We start from the raw sequence: 20,358 nt of genomic DNA on the forward strand, positions 1-20,358 counted from the left end.
GACCTGAACAAGAGGCAGTTGCCTAACCAACTGAGCCACCCAGGCACCCAATTCCCTTCTGGTTTTAAAAGGAGTTAAAACTTTTCTGTGGGTTGTTAAAGTATCACTGGCCCCAGTAGTGCTTTATCTGGTGAATAAGTTCACAGGCCAGGCCTTCTGGTGCATTTCATTAGTTAGAGCAAGTCACAGGCTGGCCCCAGAAGGGGCTACACAGGGTATGGATACCTGAAAGAAGCATTCTGTGGGGGTCCTCTCTGAAAACTAGCTGTCACCTTTGATTACAACATAGTTTGACAGAAAGATATATCAACCTGTTTTCTCTAACTCACCTCTTTGTGGAAATGCGACAATAGCGAGCTCTTCTGGTGTACTCGGGAAGGTAGACTTAAGAGCTGGACCACTGGGTTAAGAGTTGGATTTCCACTGGATAATAATATTTCTGTGTTCTCTCACAGTTTCACTAGAGTTTATTTTTTGCGTGTGTTTTATTTGTTTAATCATATATACTTCTTTGTTTTCAGGAACGTCAGAAAAACTTCAGTAACCTGGGTGTTGGTCAGTCTGTGTGTATCCATGTTGATTTTTAACCTCCTCTTTGTGTTTGGAATTGAAAACTCCAATAAGAACTTAAAGAAAAGTGATAGTGACACCAATAAGCCTGACTCTAACAGAAATGAAATACTGCCCCAAGACACTGTGTACGACCCGAATCCCAAGTGCACTGTGGTTGCTGCGTTGCTGCACTATTTCCTGTTGGTGACGTTTAGCTGGACTGGCCTCAGTGCTGCCCAGCTCTATTTCCTTCTCATTAGGACCATGAGGCCTCTTCCTCAACGTTTCATTCTGTTCATCTCTTTAATTGGATGGGGTAAGCATTTGCCTTTCCGCTTACTCAGAAATTTAATTTTAACAACCTAATGGTACAAGGGGAGATGGAAATCGAGCAGTCACTAGGAGTGCGCCTTCTGCCTGGTTGCTTACACTCCTGGGAAGGAGGAAGATGTGATCAGGCAGCTGTCCTAGTCACAGCTAGGACAAACTAACCTTGAGATGTTAATTTCCATTCACATCTCTGTTAGTTTCATTTGAAATTTAGACCATATATGATTAACTTTCTAGCTACTTAAAAAAAAAGTTTCGAGAACATCAAGAGTGATTCTAACAAAAATAATTTGAAAAATTTATTGGGTTCCAGCAAAGAATTGTGTGAATGATATCTAATATAAATTTATTCAAGGGAAAGAGGCATTAGGCAGTTTAAGAATGGAAATTGTGGTAAGAGTTACAAAGAAATCAGAAATGTTTAAGACTAGTAGGTACAGCCAAAAGAAAAAGAAAGAGGCCAGCATTTACCGAAAAATTATGTCCTCCATCGACCCACATCTATAGATCATTAGGTATGTTGGCTGCAGTGGAAGAAGAGTACAGTTTTGAAAAGGGTCAGATGTGTAACTCATTAATGTTCTTCTATAATTAATTCCAGTCTTGAGTAAATTATTAATTCAATGGCTCTCTTTTACCACATAGGTGTCCCGGCTATAGTAGTGGTTGTAACAGTGGGAATTATCTTTTCTCAGAGCGATTCACAATGGGAGTTAAATTACCGACAAGAAGAAATGTGAGTTTATATATATATTTTTAAATGTCCATTCATTTGATATAAGAGTGTAACTGTTCAGTGATTGAGTCCAAGTGTCACTGTATGTATGTGTCCCACTTTATAAGTATCATAAGTGAGCATTTCAAATTCTTAAACAATACATTATATTTTAAATGTAGTGACATGAAAGTTTCCTATGAAAAATCCTTTTATAAAGCTAGTTATTACCTTCTAAATTTATAACCTAAACTTTGTTAGATTTGTCTTCTTTTATTAAGGCTAAAAATCATAGGACACAATATGTGTGCTCCTTAGTAACCCTTTATCTTAGTTTTCTTATCTAGGAAATAGGAATAACAATGAAGTAATGTCTACTCTGAGATCACAGTTAGGGGTCAAGAAAGTATGAAGATGTTTTATAATTTGAAGAGCACTATCTGTACTTATGACTGGTTTTGTGTTGATATGATTAGAATGAATGTTTTATGATGATTTATCACACATAAAAAAAATTCTCCCTGAGATTATAGTGTGAATAGTTGTTACTATTGGAAATACCCAACTGCATGGTGTTTGCTTTTTCTGTGAGGTAGGAGAAAAGAAATTTGAGCTGAGGGGTGCCTGGGTGGCTCAGTGGGTTAAGGGTCTGCCTTTCGCTCAGGTCATGATCTCAGAGTCCTGAGATCGAGCCCCACATTGGGCTTCCTGCTCAGTGAGGAGTCTGTTTCTTCCCCTCCCTCTGCTCTTCCCGCCTCCTTATGCTCTCTCTCTCTCCCTGTTTCTCAGATAAATAAATAAAAGTCTTAAAAAAGAAAAAAGAAATCTGAGTTGGAACTCTTTATGGGTATTACTTTTTTTTTTTTTTAAAGATTTTATTTGCTTGTCAGAGAGAGAGAAAGAGAGGGAGCGAGAGCACAAGCTGGAGAGAGGCAGTTAGAGGGAGGAGCAGGCTCCCAGCTGAGCAAGGAGCCTGATGTAGGCCTCCATCTCAGGACCCTGGGATCATGACCTGAGCCGGATGCAGAGGCTTAACCAACTGAGATACCCAGGAACCACTTCATGTGTATTTCTGCTACCAAATGGCAACTGCTCTATAATTTATCCTCCCCTCTCATTTTATAATTCAACCATTCTTACCCCTTGGATTTCACCTTAAGTCTAAAAGCAACTAAAACAAAACAAAACAAAACAAAACTCTTAGAAATGTGCCAGTACAGCCAAGGGAAGATTGTGGTGTTAGGGTGCATACCTATTTTCAAGGTTGATCAGGCCCAACTTAAGAGTAGGAGACTATCTACCAATTTTAGGAGCCAAGTACTCCAAGTAGTACTTTTTCTGTTTAATTATGGTTAAATATCTTTTAATAAAATTTAAAAATTTAATGCCACAATTACAGATCAGGAGTAAGATGCATCTCACAGGAAAGGTAGTTCGTTCAAATTGCATCACTGATTTCCTACCTTAACTTTGGGACAAAGCTAGATCTACTCCTATAAAAAGACTTCAGGAGAAAGAAGCTTACCATGTTAAATATATTCACACTGAACTGTGAATAACTGAGAACAGATTCTTTCCTGAGTACACTGTTAAATGTTAGGGGATACACAAGGTGATGACAATAAGGGAAGTTACTATGCCGCTTAGAAGGCTTAAAGGAGGAAGAAAAGATAGAGGAAGAAAATAAGCTGCATAGATAAGAAATGTGTTCATCTTCTTCATTTGAAACTTCTGATGGTGACTTATTTAGTCACCAAAGAAGCTTCTAGAGTTCTGAAAGTACTTCTCAGAAGGATTTCTTTAAATTCTCATCAAGTGCCCTCCCATTTCTTCTGTGTAGGAGATGGCAGAATGGAGAATGACAGGAAGGTTGTTCTCCAGTTAGCAATGAAAAGAATGCCAGAAGTCCTGAAGATAAACTCACTAGCTCTCACCATTTTATTTAAGGATACACCTATTCTGTCTGTTAATAGAGTATAGGCATTCCTTTTTACTTTTTATTTCATTATAGAGATTTGAACTTCCGGGTTTCCTTCTAGGTCATTCAGATTAGAAATATGATTTCAAATAATTTAAATTGTAACAACATTCCAATACAAGACAATGTAGAAATCCTTTGATGTGTATAATAATACTGTTATACCTGCAAGGAAAGAAAACATACATTAATTGAATGCCAAATACATGCCAGGGCTTCTCATGTCATTTTGTTAATACCCAAATGCTCGCCTGATACTGGCACTGGGGTGTCTAATGGGACATCTTGTGGTCTTCCCTCCCAAACTTGCTCTTCTTATCATGTTTCCTATTTTAGTTAATGGTAGTTCTGTCCTTCCCAGTACTCAGGTCAAAGGATTTGGAATCAGCCTTAATCTTCCTTCATCTCACATCTAACCTAGAAATAAATCCATTGCTTTACTTTTGCATATATGTGGAATCAGACTCTTTCCCAACATTTCCTCTTCTCACCCAAGCCACCAGATTATTGTAATAAACTCCTAAGCCGATTTCTTACTTTTACATGTGCTCTTCTATTATCCCTGCATCTAGCAAGACTAATAATTCCAAAACTCAAGATAGATAATTAAATAATGGGCAGAAGACATGAATAGACATTTTTCCAAAGAAGACATCCAGATAGCAAATAGATACTTTGAAAAGATGTTCAACATCACTCATCATTAGGGAAATAGAAATCAAAACTACAATGATATCACCTTACACCTGTCAGAATGGCTAAAACAAAACACAAGAAACAACAAGCATTGGCAAAGATGCAGAGAAAAGAGAACCCTCTTGCATTGTTGGTGGGAATGCAAATTGGAGCAGTCACTGTGGAAAACAGTATGGAGGTCTTTAGGGTTTTCTATATACAGCATCATGTCACAAAGAAGAAATTTTTGGATTTTTGTTGTTGTTGTTATTCACTGCTAATATCTGATATCTAGAACTAGATATCACATAGCATGTATCCTGTTAATACTTACCAAATAGATTAATTCATTCTTGTGACAATGCCAAGAAGTGATTACTATACTTTACTGATGAGGAAAAAAAAATCCAAAATACCACCCAAACCATTTGCAACAATAACAACAAAAACCTCAAAACAGATGCAGTGAGGTTAAATAACTATTAAAATATTCTTAAGCGTTAAACTTTAAAAATGCCCATGAATAAGTGACTATGTAAATAACCAAAAAAAATAATGGAGTAGTATTCAGCTATATAGAAAAAAATGACAGTCTTTATAATCACATCTAGAGTGATCTTCAAGATACGTTGTTAAGTGATAAAAGTACAATATGTTATTATTTGTTTAAAAATCAGAAAAAAATATTCACTAGCATATGCATAACCTAAATCCAGAGGAATACACAAGAGACATTGATTAGCACTGGTGATAGAAACTAGGTGACGAGGCATAGTCGTACGGAGGGATAGTTACAGGGAGAGTGGTATCTCTATGATGACTTGTACCTTTAAAATTTTGAGTCACCTAGATGTGCTACATGTTCACAAATGAGCGAAAACAGTAACTTGCCTGAAGTCAGACACCTAGTGAGTGACAGAATGACATTTACATTTGGGACTGCCTGATTTAAAAGTATTTTCTTTTCACTAGCCCATATATCAGGAAATATGGTAGAACTAAGTATTTCTTTTTTTTTTTTCCCTAGTGGATGAATTCTTGAAAGTCATTTCAAATATATAGAATGCAAAGAGCTATTGGGTTTTAGCAGTTCTCTCAGTAACGTTAATAGCCCAGAGAATCAGTATGTATAACTTTTTTAATCTACTAAAATCATTTTTTTCTCCTCATAGCTGCTGGCTAGCAGTTTCAGGAAACGACGGTCTTATAACAAGCTCATTGTTGTGGTCATTCATGATGCCTGTCACCATTATCCTCATCAACAATATTGTTATATTTATTATCATTATAGTCAAAGTGATATGGAAGACTAACCAGAATCTGACAAGGTAAGATTACCCATTAGTGGGATGCTCTCAGGCATTCTTCATACAGTACATAATATACCACCACAATGCATCCACAGATTCTAAAAGAGTCTTCAGACTTCTGGGACAATGACAAGGATATGTGGTTTGCAGGGTGGATTTTCTTTTAAATTTTGTCTCAGAAAGTAAATCTTCTCATCTTCCAATAATATGGAACTGCATTAACACTCTTCAGTGCTGTATAAGCCCAACTAAAAACTAAATCCAAAGACTTCAAAAAAAGAAAATTTCTCCCCCAATCCCAAATATGCAAGAAATCAGATTTGAATCATTAAGGAAATGAGAAGATTGTGAGAAGATGCTGGTAACTGCATTTCATTTTACAAACTAGTAGCTTCAGGTTATATTTTGCAAGTGTTTCTTTTCTTTTCTTTTTTTTTTTTTTTTAAAGATTTTATTTATTTGACAGAGAGAGAGAAATCACAAGTAGGCAGAGAGGCAGGCAGAGAGAGGGGAGAAAGCAGGTTCCCTGCAGAGCAGAGAGCCCGATGTGGGGCTCGATCCCAGGACCCTGGGATTATGACCTGAGCCTAAGGCAGAGGCTTTAACCCACTGAGCCACCCAGGTGCCCCTGCATGTGTTTCTTGAATCTGATAGTGGCTTTACTTTTTAAAATTAGTTTAAAACATAAAAATTGGGAGATTTAAAAATTATATTTTCTCTTGAAAAAATTGGAACATCTGGCAACTTTGTGTCCACATATCCTCAGGTGGGACATGTGTACTCTGGTCTATCAGTTCCCATGTGTTCTTCTTACTATAACCTTCCTGACCTCAATAAGCCTTTTCATTGTTGTACCTGGTAAACAAAAAGCTTTCCATGGAGAGGTAAAGAACAGAAACTATTAAACAGGTATACTCTCCTTATCCATACCTTCAACATCACAATTGGTTAGAACACGGTGTTAATGAGGCCATGAATCCAGGTTTAATTTTATAAGACTCCATTTACTCCCAGTACATTTATTATAAGCACATCTGTGAGCTTTGTTGGTCACCAAGTGGATTCATTTGGTATGAGCAGTTGGGTGAAAACAACTGACATTAGTGGGAATATCATCTTAACTGTGTGCTTTACTGATCAAGAGTGAGTATCATCTTTCCGATATGAACGGTAATCCATATTGAGGGAAAATGTGGGGGAAAAGACTATCACTGATAATCATTCAAACCTTTGTTTTATTAGCAGTGCAGAAACATCTTGGTAAAATCTTCTTAGCCTAATTGCAGAGTAAGTTATATTTCCTTTATACAAAACAGTATCATTTTGGCCACAGACAGCAACAGATTTGTATTTCTAGATTTTGGCTGACGGTTCGTGGTTCTTAAATTGGCTTAGTCACAGTAAAAAGCAGGTTACAAGTTAATTGTTTAACAAATTATCTTTCATGTATCAATTAGCTTTTGTTGCATAGTAAACCACCCCAGAACTTACTGGCTCAAAGTGACAAATATTTATTATTTGCTGTAAGTGTGAGTGTTGGTCAGGTACTTGTTCTTTTCTTCACAGACTTGATTATGGATGGACGGTCTTAGATGACTTATTTTTGTGTCTGGTGGTGGTTGGGTGATTGATTTTGAGTAGAAGCTGCTCATTTGGGAAAGCTAATCTCTGTTCTGTGTAGTCTTTCATCAACAATAAGGCCAGTACAGGCTTCTCAATATAGTGGTGTCAGGGTGCCAAAGAACAATAAAAAAAGGCCAGCTCTACTGAGAAAAATGCTTTCAAGCTTCTGCTTGTGCCAATAATTGCTAAGATCCCATTGGTAAGTCATGTGGCTGAGTTCAGATTCCTACATTTCTATATCTTAATAACCTTTCATTCTCATATCAACCTACAACATGGCAAGGTCCCAGATGCCCAGAAAAGGAGTTCTCACTGACTGATCACCAAGAAAAAATTCCTTTCCAAAGAAAACATTGATTTGTGCGTGTGTGTGTGTGTGTGTGTGTGGTACTTGCTTGCAGTAGAATGTAAAGGACTGTTTATGCCTGAGCTTTTAAGCAAGTATCACTGTATTCCTTAATGAAGCTTGCTAAATCAGATTTTACCCAGTTGTAGGTCTAACATGGTTTTCTACCTAATGCATAATATTGTTAAATAGTATATATGGCCATCTGAATATTCACAATTAGAGGGTAACACATATTAATAAGTAAAATGATATTAATAAATAAAACCATGTTTTATTTCTTGCTTTCTCTTACCTAGCACAAAAAAGGTTTCATTCCTAAAGAAGATTCTTAGTACGTTATCTATTACAGTTGTTTTTGGAGTTACCTGGATTCTGGCATACTTTATGCTGATTGGTAATGATGACGTCAGGAATATCTTCAGCTACATGTTCTGCCTTTTCAACACTACTCAGGTATGGTGTGGATTAGTCTGAAGGTAGCAGATCATGCAGTGGTAGGGATGATATTACCCTGGACTAAACTAATGGTGACTTTAAAGGTCATTGCTTGGATACCTTTAGGAGATTATTTTCAATACATTTTGAAGAGGAAAGAAAGCTCTTTATGACTTATCTCATAAGGTACAGTTCATGGGCACAGTTCATAGAATATAATTACAGTATGGTTAGACCACATTAGTCTCTCTTCTCTTAGCAGAAGAGGTTTTGTCCAGCAACTGGCTTGGCAAACACCTCCTGATTCCTTTTCTCCCATGTAATAGGTTCATGGCAGCTCCTCACCGTAGTTGATATGGTTGATATGGATAATGTTACGGTTACTGTTGGAGCTTAGACCCTTGTGGGGTTGGCTGAATTTTTTTCTTTATCTCTCTTTTTAAATTTTTATAAGATTATGTCATTTATCTTAAAAAAACTTTATTGAGGAACAATTGGGACTAATTGGCAGATACAATTGTATATATTTAAAGTGTATAATATGACAATTTGATATACATATATATTACGGAATGATTACCAAGATCAAAATAATTAATACATCCATCACCTCACGTAATTGTTGAGGATTTAAGCATTTACATTCATCAGGGATACTGGCCTGAAATTTTCTTTTCTGTAGTATTCTTGTCTAGCTTGGTATCAGGGTAATGCTGACCTTATAAAACGAGTTTGGAAGTGTTCCGTCCTCTTCAGTCTTTTTGAAAGAGTTTGAGAAGAATTGGTATTAATTATTTTTTAAATTCTTGTTGGAATTCACCTGTGAAGTAATCTGATCCTGGGCTTTTCGTTATCCGGAGGTTTATGATTACTTATTCAATCTCCAAACTTTTTATTGGTCTGTTCAGTTTTTCTGTTACTTTGTTATTCAGTGTTGGTAAGTTGTGTGTGAATGTTTTATTTCATTTCTTTTAAATTTATTGATAATTGCTTTGTGGCCATGAATTGGTATATCTTGTTAAAGTATTTATCCTTGGAAAGAATGTGCATTCTGCAGTTGTTGTGTGTAGTGTTCTAAAAATGTCAGTAGGGTCAAAGTGATTGTTAGTAATGTACAGATTTTCTATCCTTACCAATATTTTTGTCTGTTTCTCTCAATTGCTGAAAGAGGAGTATTAATATCTCTAACTGTGATTGTGAATTTGTCTATTTTCCCTTTAATTCTATCAATTTTTGCTGCATACATTTTGAAGTTCTGCTAATATATCCATATACATTTATGGTTGTGATATCTTCTGAGTAAATTGGCCATTTATCCTTTGGAAATGTTCCTCTTTAACTCTGAGTACTCTTTGTCATAAAGTCTATTTTATCTGATCTCCAACCTTCTTATGCATTTTGGCTGAATTGTATATATTTTTTAAATTCATTCACTTTCAACTTGTGCTTTTACATTTAAAGTATGTATCTGGGGGCTCCTGGGTGGCTCAATGGGTTAAAACTTCTGCCTTCAGCTCAGGTCATGATCCCGGAGTTCTCGGATCGAGCCCCGCAATGGGCTCTCTGCTCAGCAGGGAGCCTGCTTCTCCATCTCTCTCTGCCTGTCTCTCTGTCTACTTGTGATCTCTGTCTGTCAAATAAATAAATAAAATCTTAAAAAAAAATAAAGTATGTATCTGGTACATAGCAAATAGGCAGGTCTTACCCCTTTGTTCATTCTGACAATCTCTGTCTTTTAATTATAGTGTTTAGTACATTTAAAGCTGATGTGATTATTAATATGGGTGATTTATATCTACCATTTTACTATTTGTCTTCTGTTGTTATTCTAGTTCTTTATTCCTCTGTTTACTTTCATTTTTGAAGGATATTATCATGAAAATGGAATAATGGGTTGATAGTTTTTTTTCCCCTTTTAGTGTTATGAAGTCATTTCACAAACTTGCTCCAGTTTCTGATGAGACATCCTGAATGTTTCATATTCTTTTCCCCCTGTATGTAATGAATTATTTCCTTTGGTTGCTTTCAAGATTTTATCTTTATCTTTGATTTTTAGCATTTTCCTTTGCATTTATTCTGCTTGGGGTTGCTGAGTTCCCAGAATCTTCTTTAATATCTTTCACCAAATTTGAGGAATTTTTTAATCTTTATTTCTTCAAATAGTTTTTCCTATCCTGTTCTTTTACTTTTCTCTTTTTTGGGGACTTTATTTATATGTATGTTGGACCATTTGATATTTTTCCGCAGGTCTCAGAGCTGTTTATTCTTTCTCATTCCTTCTTGCTAGTCATCAGATTGGATTATCATAGTGATCCATCTTCAAGGATATTTATTTTACCTTTAGTCATTTCCAGTCTGCTGTTAACTCTATCCAGTGATTTTTATTTCAGATATTGTACTTTTTTAGTTTCACAGTTTTTATCCTATTATTTTTCATAGATTTTATTTTGCTGATATTTCCTAATTTTGGCTCATTATGAGTACATTTTTTTTTTACCACACTATGCATAAAACTTTAAAATCCTTGTCTGCCAACTCTGACATCTGGGTTATTTTAGTCAATCTCCATTGTTTGCCTTTTTGGTTAGTATGAGCCATGTTTTCCTGTTTCTTTAGTATGAGCCATGTTTTCCTGTTTCTTCATATGTCTAGTAATTTTGGTTGTTTCCTGGACATTTTAAATAATACACTGTAGCAACTCTTCATTCTGTTTTATTCCCACCAAGAGTGGCGTTAGCATATAATTAATTTAGCTGGACTAAAACTGAAAACTATATCTCCTAGGAAAGACAGCAGTGGAAATCTCTGCTTAGTTATTTTAGTCTCAGACATGCTTCTTAGACTTCACTCCATGCATTTATAGTTCAGAGGTCAGTTAGAGATTTGGGCAGAATTTATAAGCAGAATCTGGAGCTCCCCCCTCTCTGTTTCCTCCTGGATATTCTGAATATTCTTACTTATTTTTCAGATTCTTTTTTTTTTTTTAAGCCAATACATTTTTATTTAAGGAGTTTTTACATGTGATTCCTTCCACTGCCAGTCACTGCTCATCACCATAGTTCCTCCAAAGTTAGAATCATAATCTTCAAAACAGCCCTTTTAAAAAGAACTTGATCAATTCACAGTTGTCACTGTCACTCCAGAGTTCTTTCAGCTGGGTTTCTTGCATCTCCATTTGAATATGGACATACTTTAAGAACTCCCTACCTGTAATCTTTGGGATCCAATGTCTTTACTTCAGGGCCCTGTTTAGGGTCTGAGTGTGGATCTGCCTGGTTCTAAATTTCAAACACCCTAGAAAAGGAGAAGCATTACTTCCTCTTGAAAATTATCTCAAGATGAGCAGTATGAAAAACCGTTAAGAATACTGTTTCAATAAAAATACCAGGTTTAACATGCATGAAGCCAAGAAAACCAACGATGCCAGATACTGAGTTTCTATTGCACTGTCCTTTGAACACCCAGCAGGAATGAGCTGCTAAGGGCAGATACCATGCAGTGTGATTATTTTTCAGATTCTATAGTTTCCCTAAACCCTGTTTTCCAGTTCTTCAACCTAGTAAGACAGCCTTTTAATTCCAGGTTTATTCACCCTATGTGGGGTGATCAGACTGTGCTTTCTGGCTAAAAGATATTAAAAATAAAACAAAACAGGAATCCTACCCAGTTACAGTTCCCTTTTTCCCAAATTCCAACTCCTAGATTCTCCTTCCAGTTTCAGACTGCTTTTAGTTGTTCTGCAGTGTATTCAGGTAGGTCTTAAAAAATATTTTGTCTAAAGTTTATAGTTGCTATCTGCAAGAGGGTTGATTTGAAGAGCAGAACCTTATGAAGTTGTTTTTGTAATATTATACATAAGACTGAAGGTCTTTTTATTCCTCGAGTCTTATCTCAAATATCAGTGTTTAAAAAATATTCCATTCTTATTTTGTTTTAAAATAGGAAATGCATGGGGCACCTGGGTGGCTCAGTGGGTTAAGCCGCTGCCTTCGGCTCAGGTCATGATCTCAGGGTCCTGGGACTGAGTCCCGCATCGGGCTCTCTGCTCAGCGGGGAGCCTGCTTCCCTCTATCTCTCTCTCTGCCTGCCTCTCCATCTACTTGTGATCTCTTTCTGTCAAATAAATAAATAAAATCTTAAAAAACAATAGGAAATGCAGATTTATATTCTTTTTCTTTTTTGTAACCTATTCTATTAATATATTAGGGGCATTTATTCTAAGAAGCAGAACATTTAGACTAAGGATTCTGGTCACCTTCTAATTTTTTTCATGGCAAAAATAGTGACATGAATGAACAAAAATGTGAGATTAAAATGAAGATAATCCTGTTTGACCTTAGGGGATTTTTGTTTGTGTATATGCATGGAGAATGTCAAACTCTAAGATAAAACAAGTATGCATTTTTGAAAGACTTATCTTGAAATCAGAATTTCTCTCTTTGCTTCTTAACTCTGTGCCTCCTCTCATGGTGAATAATGGCTTTTAGTCTGACAAAAAACACTACAAAGACTTTTTCTTCTGTATATAGAGTCTTACCGTTTGTCTTTATACAATTTAATGCTGTATTATCATGTTCCTAGAAATTTATGGATATTGTATATTTCTGGTATATTACATCTTTCATCATTATAACAAGTCACTTTTGGTCCCTTTTGTCTTGAAATCTGATTTTCCATATATTAATGCAGCAACTTCAGATTTGTTTTTCTTTGATCTTATCTATTTAAACAAGTTTTTTTTATCTTGAAGCTTTCTTTATCACTTTGATTTTGTTTTACCTCTTTTTAGATCCCATATATTTAGATTTGTATTTTAAAATAATTTTCTCATTGTTTTTTCATTTTATTAAAAAAACTTAAACTTTTAGCTATTTAGTTGAATTTTAGCCATCAAAACTAATATGTTTGATCTTATTCTTGTTATGCCTGAGTTTTCACATCAGAGAGACCACGAAGGAGCCAACACTGATACAATCACATGAGGGTTTATTTGACAAGCTTAAGCTTGGGCCCAAGTATGCCTGACACAGCGGAATAGGGACTAGGACCCCCAGCCAGATTACAGTGAGAGTTTTTAAAGGCAGAGTAGGGGTGGACTCGGTGGTAGGTGAGGACAAAGGGGGTTATGGATGATGTAAGTCTCTGAGGAATTTTGGAAGCGAGGTCTCTAGGATCTTGAGGGGCTAGCTGTTGTTTGGGGGAAAGGTTATTCATTACCAATGATAAAAATCTTCTCATGAGACCCTTTAGATGTATATCAGTGGGTCATATGCTTGGGAATGATCACTGACACTATCTTGGAGGTTTAGAAATAAAGTTTCACATTTATCTGATCAAGTGTTCTTGTTAGTGAGATTTAGGTTAGGAGAAATTTAACTTTATTTAGGGCTTGAGGAACTGAGTTATTTGCCTCTGGAAATTGTGCTATTGTTAAGATAGCTTCTTTGTTGTAAATCTCTAGGACACTGGTAAATGGAAGGAGACTCCGGTCTTGCAGGATTGTGATCTCTGCAAATTAACTATTTGCTTTTCCCCCAGGGCAGCCAGGGGTGGCCTAGGAATGTCACACTTACTACCGAGAGGAGGGGAGGGGTTGGAGAGGGGTTGCAAGGTGCCAGCCTCTGCTTTGCCAAGATGGCTGTACTTATGTCAGGGGTAGACTCCAGATGGGTACAGCCTTGTTTTTCTTGGCCTCCACAATTCTGTCATCTTATTTTCTTTTTTCACATCAATCCATTTCTTCCTAAATTATATATATATATATATAGCTACAAAAATTATGTATGCTTTTACTTAAACTTCTCTAATTATTAGGACATTTCCATTCTGTTAATTATTATCTTTGTTTATAAAACATTACTATAGCTTTGTAAGATACAATTTTCAATTTCCAGAATAAAACAATGTATGTTGATTCCTCCTTTTTTAAGGTAAAAACATTAACACAGTATAGCTGCTTCCTGTCTCTTGATTTTATTGGTACAACTTAAAATTTGCTCTGCAACTATTAAATAAGAGTGTGTACATTATTTTAATTCAAGAGATATTTGTAATACTTTGATTATATTTGATAATTATCTCAATTATATTTTCTTTTCTTTAAAAATTTTTTTTATCAAAGTATAATTGACACATTCAACTACAATTTATTATGCTTCAATAGTCTCAATGCCTTTTGCTAGTCTTTTTATATTGGAATGTCCTGTTATTTTGACTTTTTAATCTTAATGAATCTCTCACTGGTATATTTTTGAGTAATTCTTTAGAGGAAGCTGGTAAATATTAATGAGGACTTTCCTCCCTGGTAATTTTTCTTTAGGTACCATGATACATAAACCACAAATTAGGCTGGAATTTAATTATTGTCAGTAATCTTTTTTTATTGAAATTCTGTAGACTTACTGAGATTTTATGTTGTGTAAAAAGGTCAAAATTCTTTTGTTTTTTATTCTTCCCATTCTTACACAATTCCTTAAAATTAAAAAAAAATAATTCTGGACTCCTAGCGTGTTGCAAAAATAGTACAGAGAGTTCTTATGTACTCTTCACTCAGCTATTGCAACAATAACGTCTTATGTAACTATAATACACTGTCAAACCCAGGAAACTGACATTGGTATAATCCACATAGATTATTCATTTATGGGCTTTAAACCCTTGAAGTATAACTTTAATTCTAGCTTTGTTCATTTTACTATGAATTAAATCAATAAATATAATTTATCAAATTAAATAAAATTATTATAGTTTTGTAAGTTCATTTGTCCCCTTTCTTCTTGTACTCAGAAGTTAACTTTTTATGCATTCCAGTTTCATTTCCTTAACTAGATTTCCAGTTCTCTCATGCAAGAAATATGTTCCTGTGTATCTTGCATTGTAGATAACATCTTGTTTGATATCAGGATGGGCTATACTTGTCTAATATTTTGTGACGAAACTGCAGTGTTTGATGATAGTCTTGTTGTCACTGAGAGTAGTAACCACTGTGGGAAGTTGGTATCAGGTTGGTTGTTTCTGGCCCTGGTCAAATATCACTGAGGAGACAAGTCTTTGATACAAAATGGAAACTACTGGAAAGCATTAGATGAATTTGATTGGACCACAAATATCTAGGAGTCTGTCTAGCCAGGTGTGGGAGCAGCTTGGCTGTTTAAATTGTAACTGCCTCATTTAACATTTCTAAGCACCTCACCCTCTATTCCTGGTGCCCCATTCCAGTGTCTTTTGAGAATTACTGCCTCAAGCAATGGATGTGTACCTGCCACTAAATGTAAATAATTTAAATGAATATAAGGCAGTGTTTCTCTGTTGTTAACACATAATGGAAACTCCCCAGAAGGGAAATAAATAGGATAATCTTAGTCTGGATTGCCAGTGACTCATGGGTTTGTATCCTAGAGTGATGAAGAATTAAAAAAAGTACCTGGAAGGAAGTATAATCAAGGATATTCTGTCCTCCATGCATATGAAGGGCACATTATAAAATAGAGGCTCATTACAAAATGTTAGTACTATCTGGTAAAATTGAGCATGGTCATATGGCAAGAGCACTGGGCTAAAAGGAGAGTCAGGCTGTCTTCCAGTTTTAATTCTAGCTTTGTTCATTTTACTATGAATTAATGATTCATATAACATATAATCAATGATTATATGTTTTTAGGGAAGTCTTACAACCTCTCTGAGTGAACTATGTAAAATATAAAATGGAGGGGGGTTGTTAAAGTTGGTGCTGTGGATCTGAATATTATTGTCTACGTGAGAATTATTCCTGGGCCTCACCCCTTACCTAGTCAGTCACAATCTATGGGCTAAGAGCTAGAAATTTTCACTTTAAACAAGGATTTGATTTTTATGTACACTAAGGTGACTAGTTTATATGTAAGGCTCCTTCTAGATTTAGAATGCTATAATTCTAACAGACATTTACTAAGTGCTATAGATACTGCTTAAAAAGAATTAGTTTGATCCATACATTTTGTGTTTTTCTATAACATCTTTGGGATTCTAGGGAGTATAGAAGTATTGGGATTCCACTCACACAGTTTCACATGATGGTGTCTTTATGAATTCTCCATGGTGTAGGTCTTTTTTTAATAGTTGCACAACCGGAAATTTTATCCAGTCTGTCTTTGCTTTAGAATTAAAAATGAAAGAGTGTACTCCACAAAGAGTACCAGGTTTCTCATGTCCTCAAAATAAATCTCTTTCCCTTGAACAATCAGGATGGCCAGTGACCACTTTTGCCCTTCTGAAACCTATGTCCTATCTATCCTTCTTTGCGTCATCAAGACCTTCATCAGAGAAGTAAATCCCACCTGTTGGATAATGATCAAGTTAATCTTCCTGTTTTTGATCAGAGAACTGGTCCATCTCTTGTCAATATGTACTGATTTTATTAGTTAAAGTTACAGGGTCTTTACGTTATCTTACCAGAGTCTCAGAGTCTTCTACAACAGTATTCAGAGCATATGATTCTAGAAATAGTTCCTATAAGGCTTGGGCCCTAGAGATGTTAATCTGGAGACATTATGGATTTTTTAAAGTGAAAGACCCGTGGATCCCCTTACCCAAGAATCCAACACTGCCACTGGATGCAATCAGCAAGAGGTTTATTGTTGCGCAGGTACCGGCGGGTGTTCGGCAGCTCCAGCTAACCGAGCACACCGACCGGAGTGAAGCGGGGTCTTTTATAGGAAGGTACAAACAAGTTTTGGGTGGGGTGCAACTGATTGGTGGACGATTTGAACTTTTGAAAAAGGCATACTTGGGTTTTGCTGATTGGCTCTGAGGACCCGCAGGCGGGAAGAGAGCGGCGGGAAGGGGGAACAAGCTGATTGGTTATGAGGGCCTGCGCGCGCGAAGGGAGAGGCGGGAGAGGGGAACAAGAAGGGGGAAGGGAGGAACGCCATCATGGCGTCTCCATTATTTCTATAAGCCAAGCAGTTACACAAGGGCAAGAGAGCGATTAATCACGCAATTAATAACCTAATCTACACCTAAAAGCCAGCGGTTCACAGAAAAGCAAACAAGCGGTTAGTTATCCTATCTATCTTCTAGGGGAGGGGGCTTTCTGGGGGAGGGGTCTTTCAAAAGTAACATTTTATTTTCAAATAGTTTAAAACAGGAAGTTGCAAAAATAATATAGAGTTCCCAGGTATTTTTTCCCCCAGCTTTCCCAATGATAATATCTTTTAAAAAATTTTTATTTATTTATTTATTTGTTTGTTTATTTAAAAGATTTTATTTATTTGAGAGAGAAAGAGGGGGAGCGGTAGGCAGAGGGAGAGGGAGAAGCAGGCATCCCACTGAAGAAGGAACCTAGTGGGGACTCGATTCCAGAATGCTGGGATCATGACCTGAGACGAAGGAGTAAATGAGAAAGATTAAATGATGGGGATTGGGGATTAAATGATGGGGATTAAATGACAAGCAGTGTCTGATACCAGTAAGACTTCATTAAATGGCAATTTTCATTTTAAACGTGTACAAAAAATGTATTCAGCTTTTGTGGATTAATTTCTCATGCACATTTGATCTTTGTATATAAAGGACAGAAAAACAATGAATAGAAGTACTTACAATTTTTGTTTTGTTCTTAAATGCACCAAATTTTTAGTTATTTTGCCAAAATACCAAGTACTGTACAAGCATAGAATGTTAGAACTGGAAGAAGTATTAAGTGACCCACAGTCCATCTGCCTCCTTCAGAAATTGAAGATAAAAGATGTGAGGAAAAAAGTAAAGTTACTATGGTATACTAAAACATAAATATTTGGTCTTTGTCCTCAGTTCCTGGCACACAGCTCCCAAAATTCGAGGAATCTGTGGAGCGATATGAGTGTCTTTTGTATACTAATGAATGACTGGTGGCTGAGGTCACTAGATAGCTTCAGGCTGGAGGCTTGTTACCAGAAAGACCAAACCTGGATTAGAAGCTTGGAAATTTCAACGCCACCTCTAGGAAGGGGAGAGGGGCAGGAGATTGAGTCAGTCACCAATGGCTAATGATATAATTACCAAAACCATATAATGGAACCTCTGTAAAAACCCCTAAATGAAGGGTTTGGAGAGCTTCCAGGTTGGTGAACATATTGAAGAGCTGGGATGGTGGTCCCCCTTCGTCTGTGCCTTGCTCTAGGATCTCTTCTGTTTGATGGTCCCTGAGTTGTATCCTCTATAATAAACAGGTAATAGCAGGTAAAGATCTTTCCTGAGTTTTTTTAGTAGTTCTAGTGAATTATCAAACCTGAAGCCGCGAGGTGGGTTGTGGGAACTCCTGATTTTGTAGTCAAGTCAGACAGAAGTGTGGGTAATGTGGGGACCAGATATTTCTGACTAGTATCTGAAGTGAAGGCAGTTGTAAGACTGAGCCTTAACCTGTAGAATCTGACACTATCTCTGGGTTTCTAGTGTCAGAATTCAGCTGAATTGTAGGAACACCCATTTGGTGTCAAGAAGAGAAAGAGCCTCTTAGTGAGACAGCCAAGATGTGGTGAACTGGGATCCGAATAAAGGTCTTCGAACTCTACTGCGTACATGTAGCACTTTCCATAGGAGAAGAATCTCACCTCAGCCCTCTGAGACAATCAAGTGCTCAGCCGCTGCCGGTGCAAACTCTAGCTGAGGAGTTGTGCATGATGAGAAGGGTGGGTGGCACAGTTAAATAAATCTCTTCCCTGATTCTATATTTCAATCTGATCTAACATTAACCTTTTATTCTATCTGCCAGGGATTGCAAATTTTTATCCTCTACACTGTCAAAACAAAAATCTTCCAGAGTGAAGCTTCCAAAGTGTTGAGGTCGCTGTCAGAGTCCACCGGGAGGGTGAAGCTGCTGCCGTCAGTGACCCCACTGAGGCTGCGTGTGAGGATGTATAACATGCTCAGGTCCTTTCCAGCCCTGAATGAACGCTTTACGCTGCTGGAGCCATCTGTTATTATGGAGCAAATGATACCCTCCGAAAGTGACCAAGCTGACTCAAGCACCTAGACAGTGAAATTAGTACCTTTTGTAATCCTCTTTTTGCATAACTCATGTTAAGTTTTGCTTATTCTTTTTCTTTCCTTTATTACTCAGTCCTCCCAGAAAGTCTCCCTCAATATATTTTGCTCAAGGCTAAGAATCAGGTAAGACCTGTTGTTTGTTATCATCAGAGATAACGGATTTGGTAGTTTTTTTTCTATTATTCAATAGAGTCTCACCTGAATTCCACCCAGCATTCAAGATAATTCAAAATATCATTGTTACTTATATCATAAATGTGACAAACTTTGATAAAACAAATTCTTTTACAATTTCCTAAAAAAAACATGAGGAGAAAAATGTATCTTCCAGAACAAAATGACTCTTAATGAACCCTGCAGGGAGTTGCTTATATATGTAATACTTTTGATCTGTGACTATCTTAATTTGTATGTGCTTATACTTTTATTTCTGCTTCAGGATTTTGCACCAGTTTAACCTCTGGAAAGGGATATATTTTTTTTTCTGTTCAAAAAAGAACATGTTTGGTGACCAGAGGGTTTAGCTGTATAAAAAGTGGGCAGTGAGACCCAAAAAGATGGGCTGATTATGAAAGCCTCTCTGTATTTTTTTCTGGTTCTTGATACATCGGTCCTTTTATTGATGAAGAGACACTGAGACTCAAAAAATGAAAAGTTAGTCACAAGCACCACTTACGGCTTAAAAAAAAAAAAAAAAAAAGAAATCTGTTGATGGAATTCCAAATACTTGAATTATGAATGGCTTCCTGAATAAAAAATGACCTCTACAAGAGTGGGGAACATTCCCACTGAACTTAGGAGATACAGTCTTTGAATTGTGGTGTTTGTCTTGTCACAAGCTAGGCAAGTGCTATGAGTGCCCTGAACTAAGGGACTAGTAAATGCCATGTGAGCTGTGCCATACCCTTCTCACCATACCCTAAAGAACATGGTTTTTTTTTTTTTTTTCCCCTAGAAATGGTTGTAAATGACCGTTGGATTCCTAGACAAGCTGAGAGCCTATTTTATCTGTGGCATAACTGAGACCTTACAGGTTAATGGGAAAAAGTATAAGGAAAAGGATATAAAAGAAAAGGATAGAACTCAGAGGTTAGTGTTTTTAGTAGTGGTATAGTAATATTCCTAGATAGGGGTTAGAAAAATTATAAGGTGTGGTTGACCTATTCTATATCCCAAAATTTATACGTGGATGGAAGTAAACTTTAAATAAGAGCCACTTTAAAGTGAAAAGAAAGATCACCAAAGAGCTTTCTTTAGCCTGAGTGTGGAGTATATGTGTTCCCTTGGTGATTTTAGTTTTCTTTGCACTTTTTCAGGCTTCTTGGGAGTACAGCAACCAAAATTCCCTATAATTTTCCTGGAATGGCTATACCAAAAATTTGAAAAG

General features: G+C 36.4%; 1 protein-coding gene and 1 non-coding gene across 2 annotated transcripts in view; one reads left to right on the plus strand and one right to left on the minus strand.

Moving 5' to 3' along the window:
• The window catches only part of ADGRG7 (adhesion G protein-coupled receptor G7), a 78,524-nt gene extending 58,751 nt beyond the window's left edge, over positions 1-19,773 (plus strand). Inside the window, exons 12-16 of the mRNA XM_004771944.3 lie at positions 522-868; positions 1,528-1,618; positions 5,423-5,578; positions 7,829-7,985; positions 18,697-19,773. Coding sequence (XP_004772001.1) covers positions 522-868; positions 1,528-1,618; positions 5,423-5,578; positions 7,829-7,985; positions 18,697-18,957 — 1,012 coding nt within the window. The 3' untranslated portion in view covers positions 18,958-19,773. The remainder of the gene's footprint in view (positions 1-521; positions 869-1,527; positions 1,619-5,422; positions 5,579-7,828; positions 7,986-18,696) is intronic.
• Positions 11,333-11,470, minus strand: LOC123394637. Its single transcript, XR_006609390.1, has one exon. It is a non-coding gene; the product is annotated as a small nucleolar RNA SNORA8 (small nucleolar RNA).
• Positions 19,774-20,358: the final 585 nt, after the last annotated feature.

This window comes from Mustela putorius, unplaced genomic scaffold (genome assembly GCF_011764305.1).
Source record: "Mustela putorius furo isolate JIRA1106 unplaced genomic scaffold, ASM1176430v1.1 tig00003834_pilon_pilon_pilon, whole genome shotgun sequence".
In the NCBI taxonomy this organism is placed as follows: domain Eukaryota; kingdom Metazoa; phylum Chordata; class Mammalia; order Carnivora; family Mustelidae; genus Mustela; species Mustela putorius.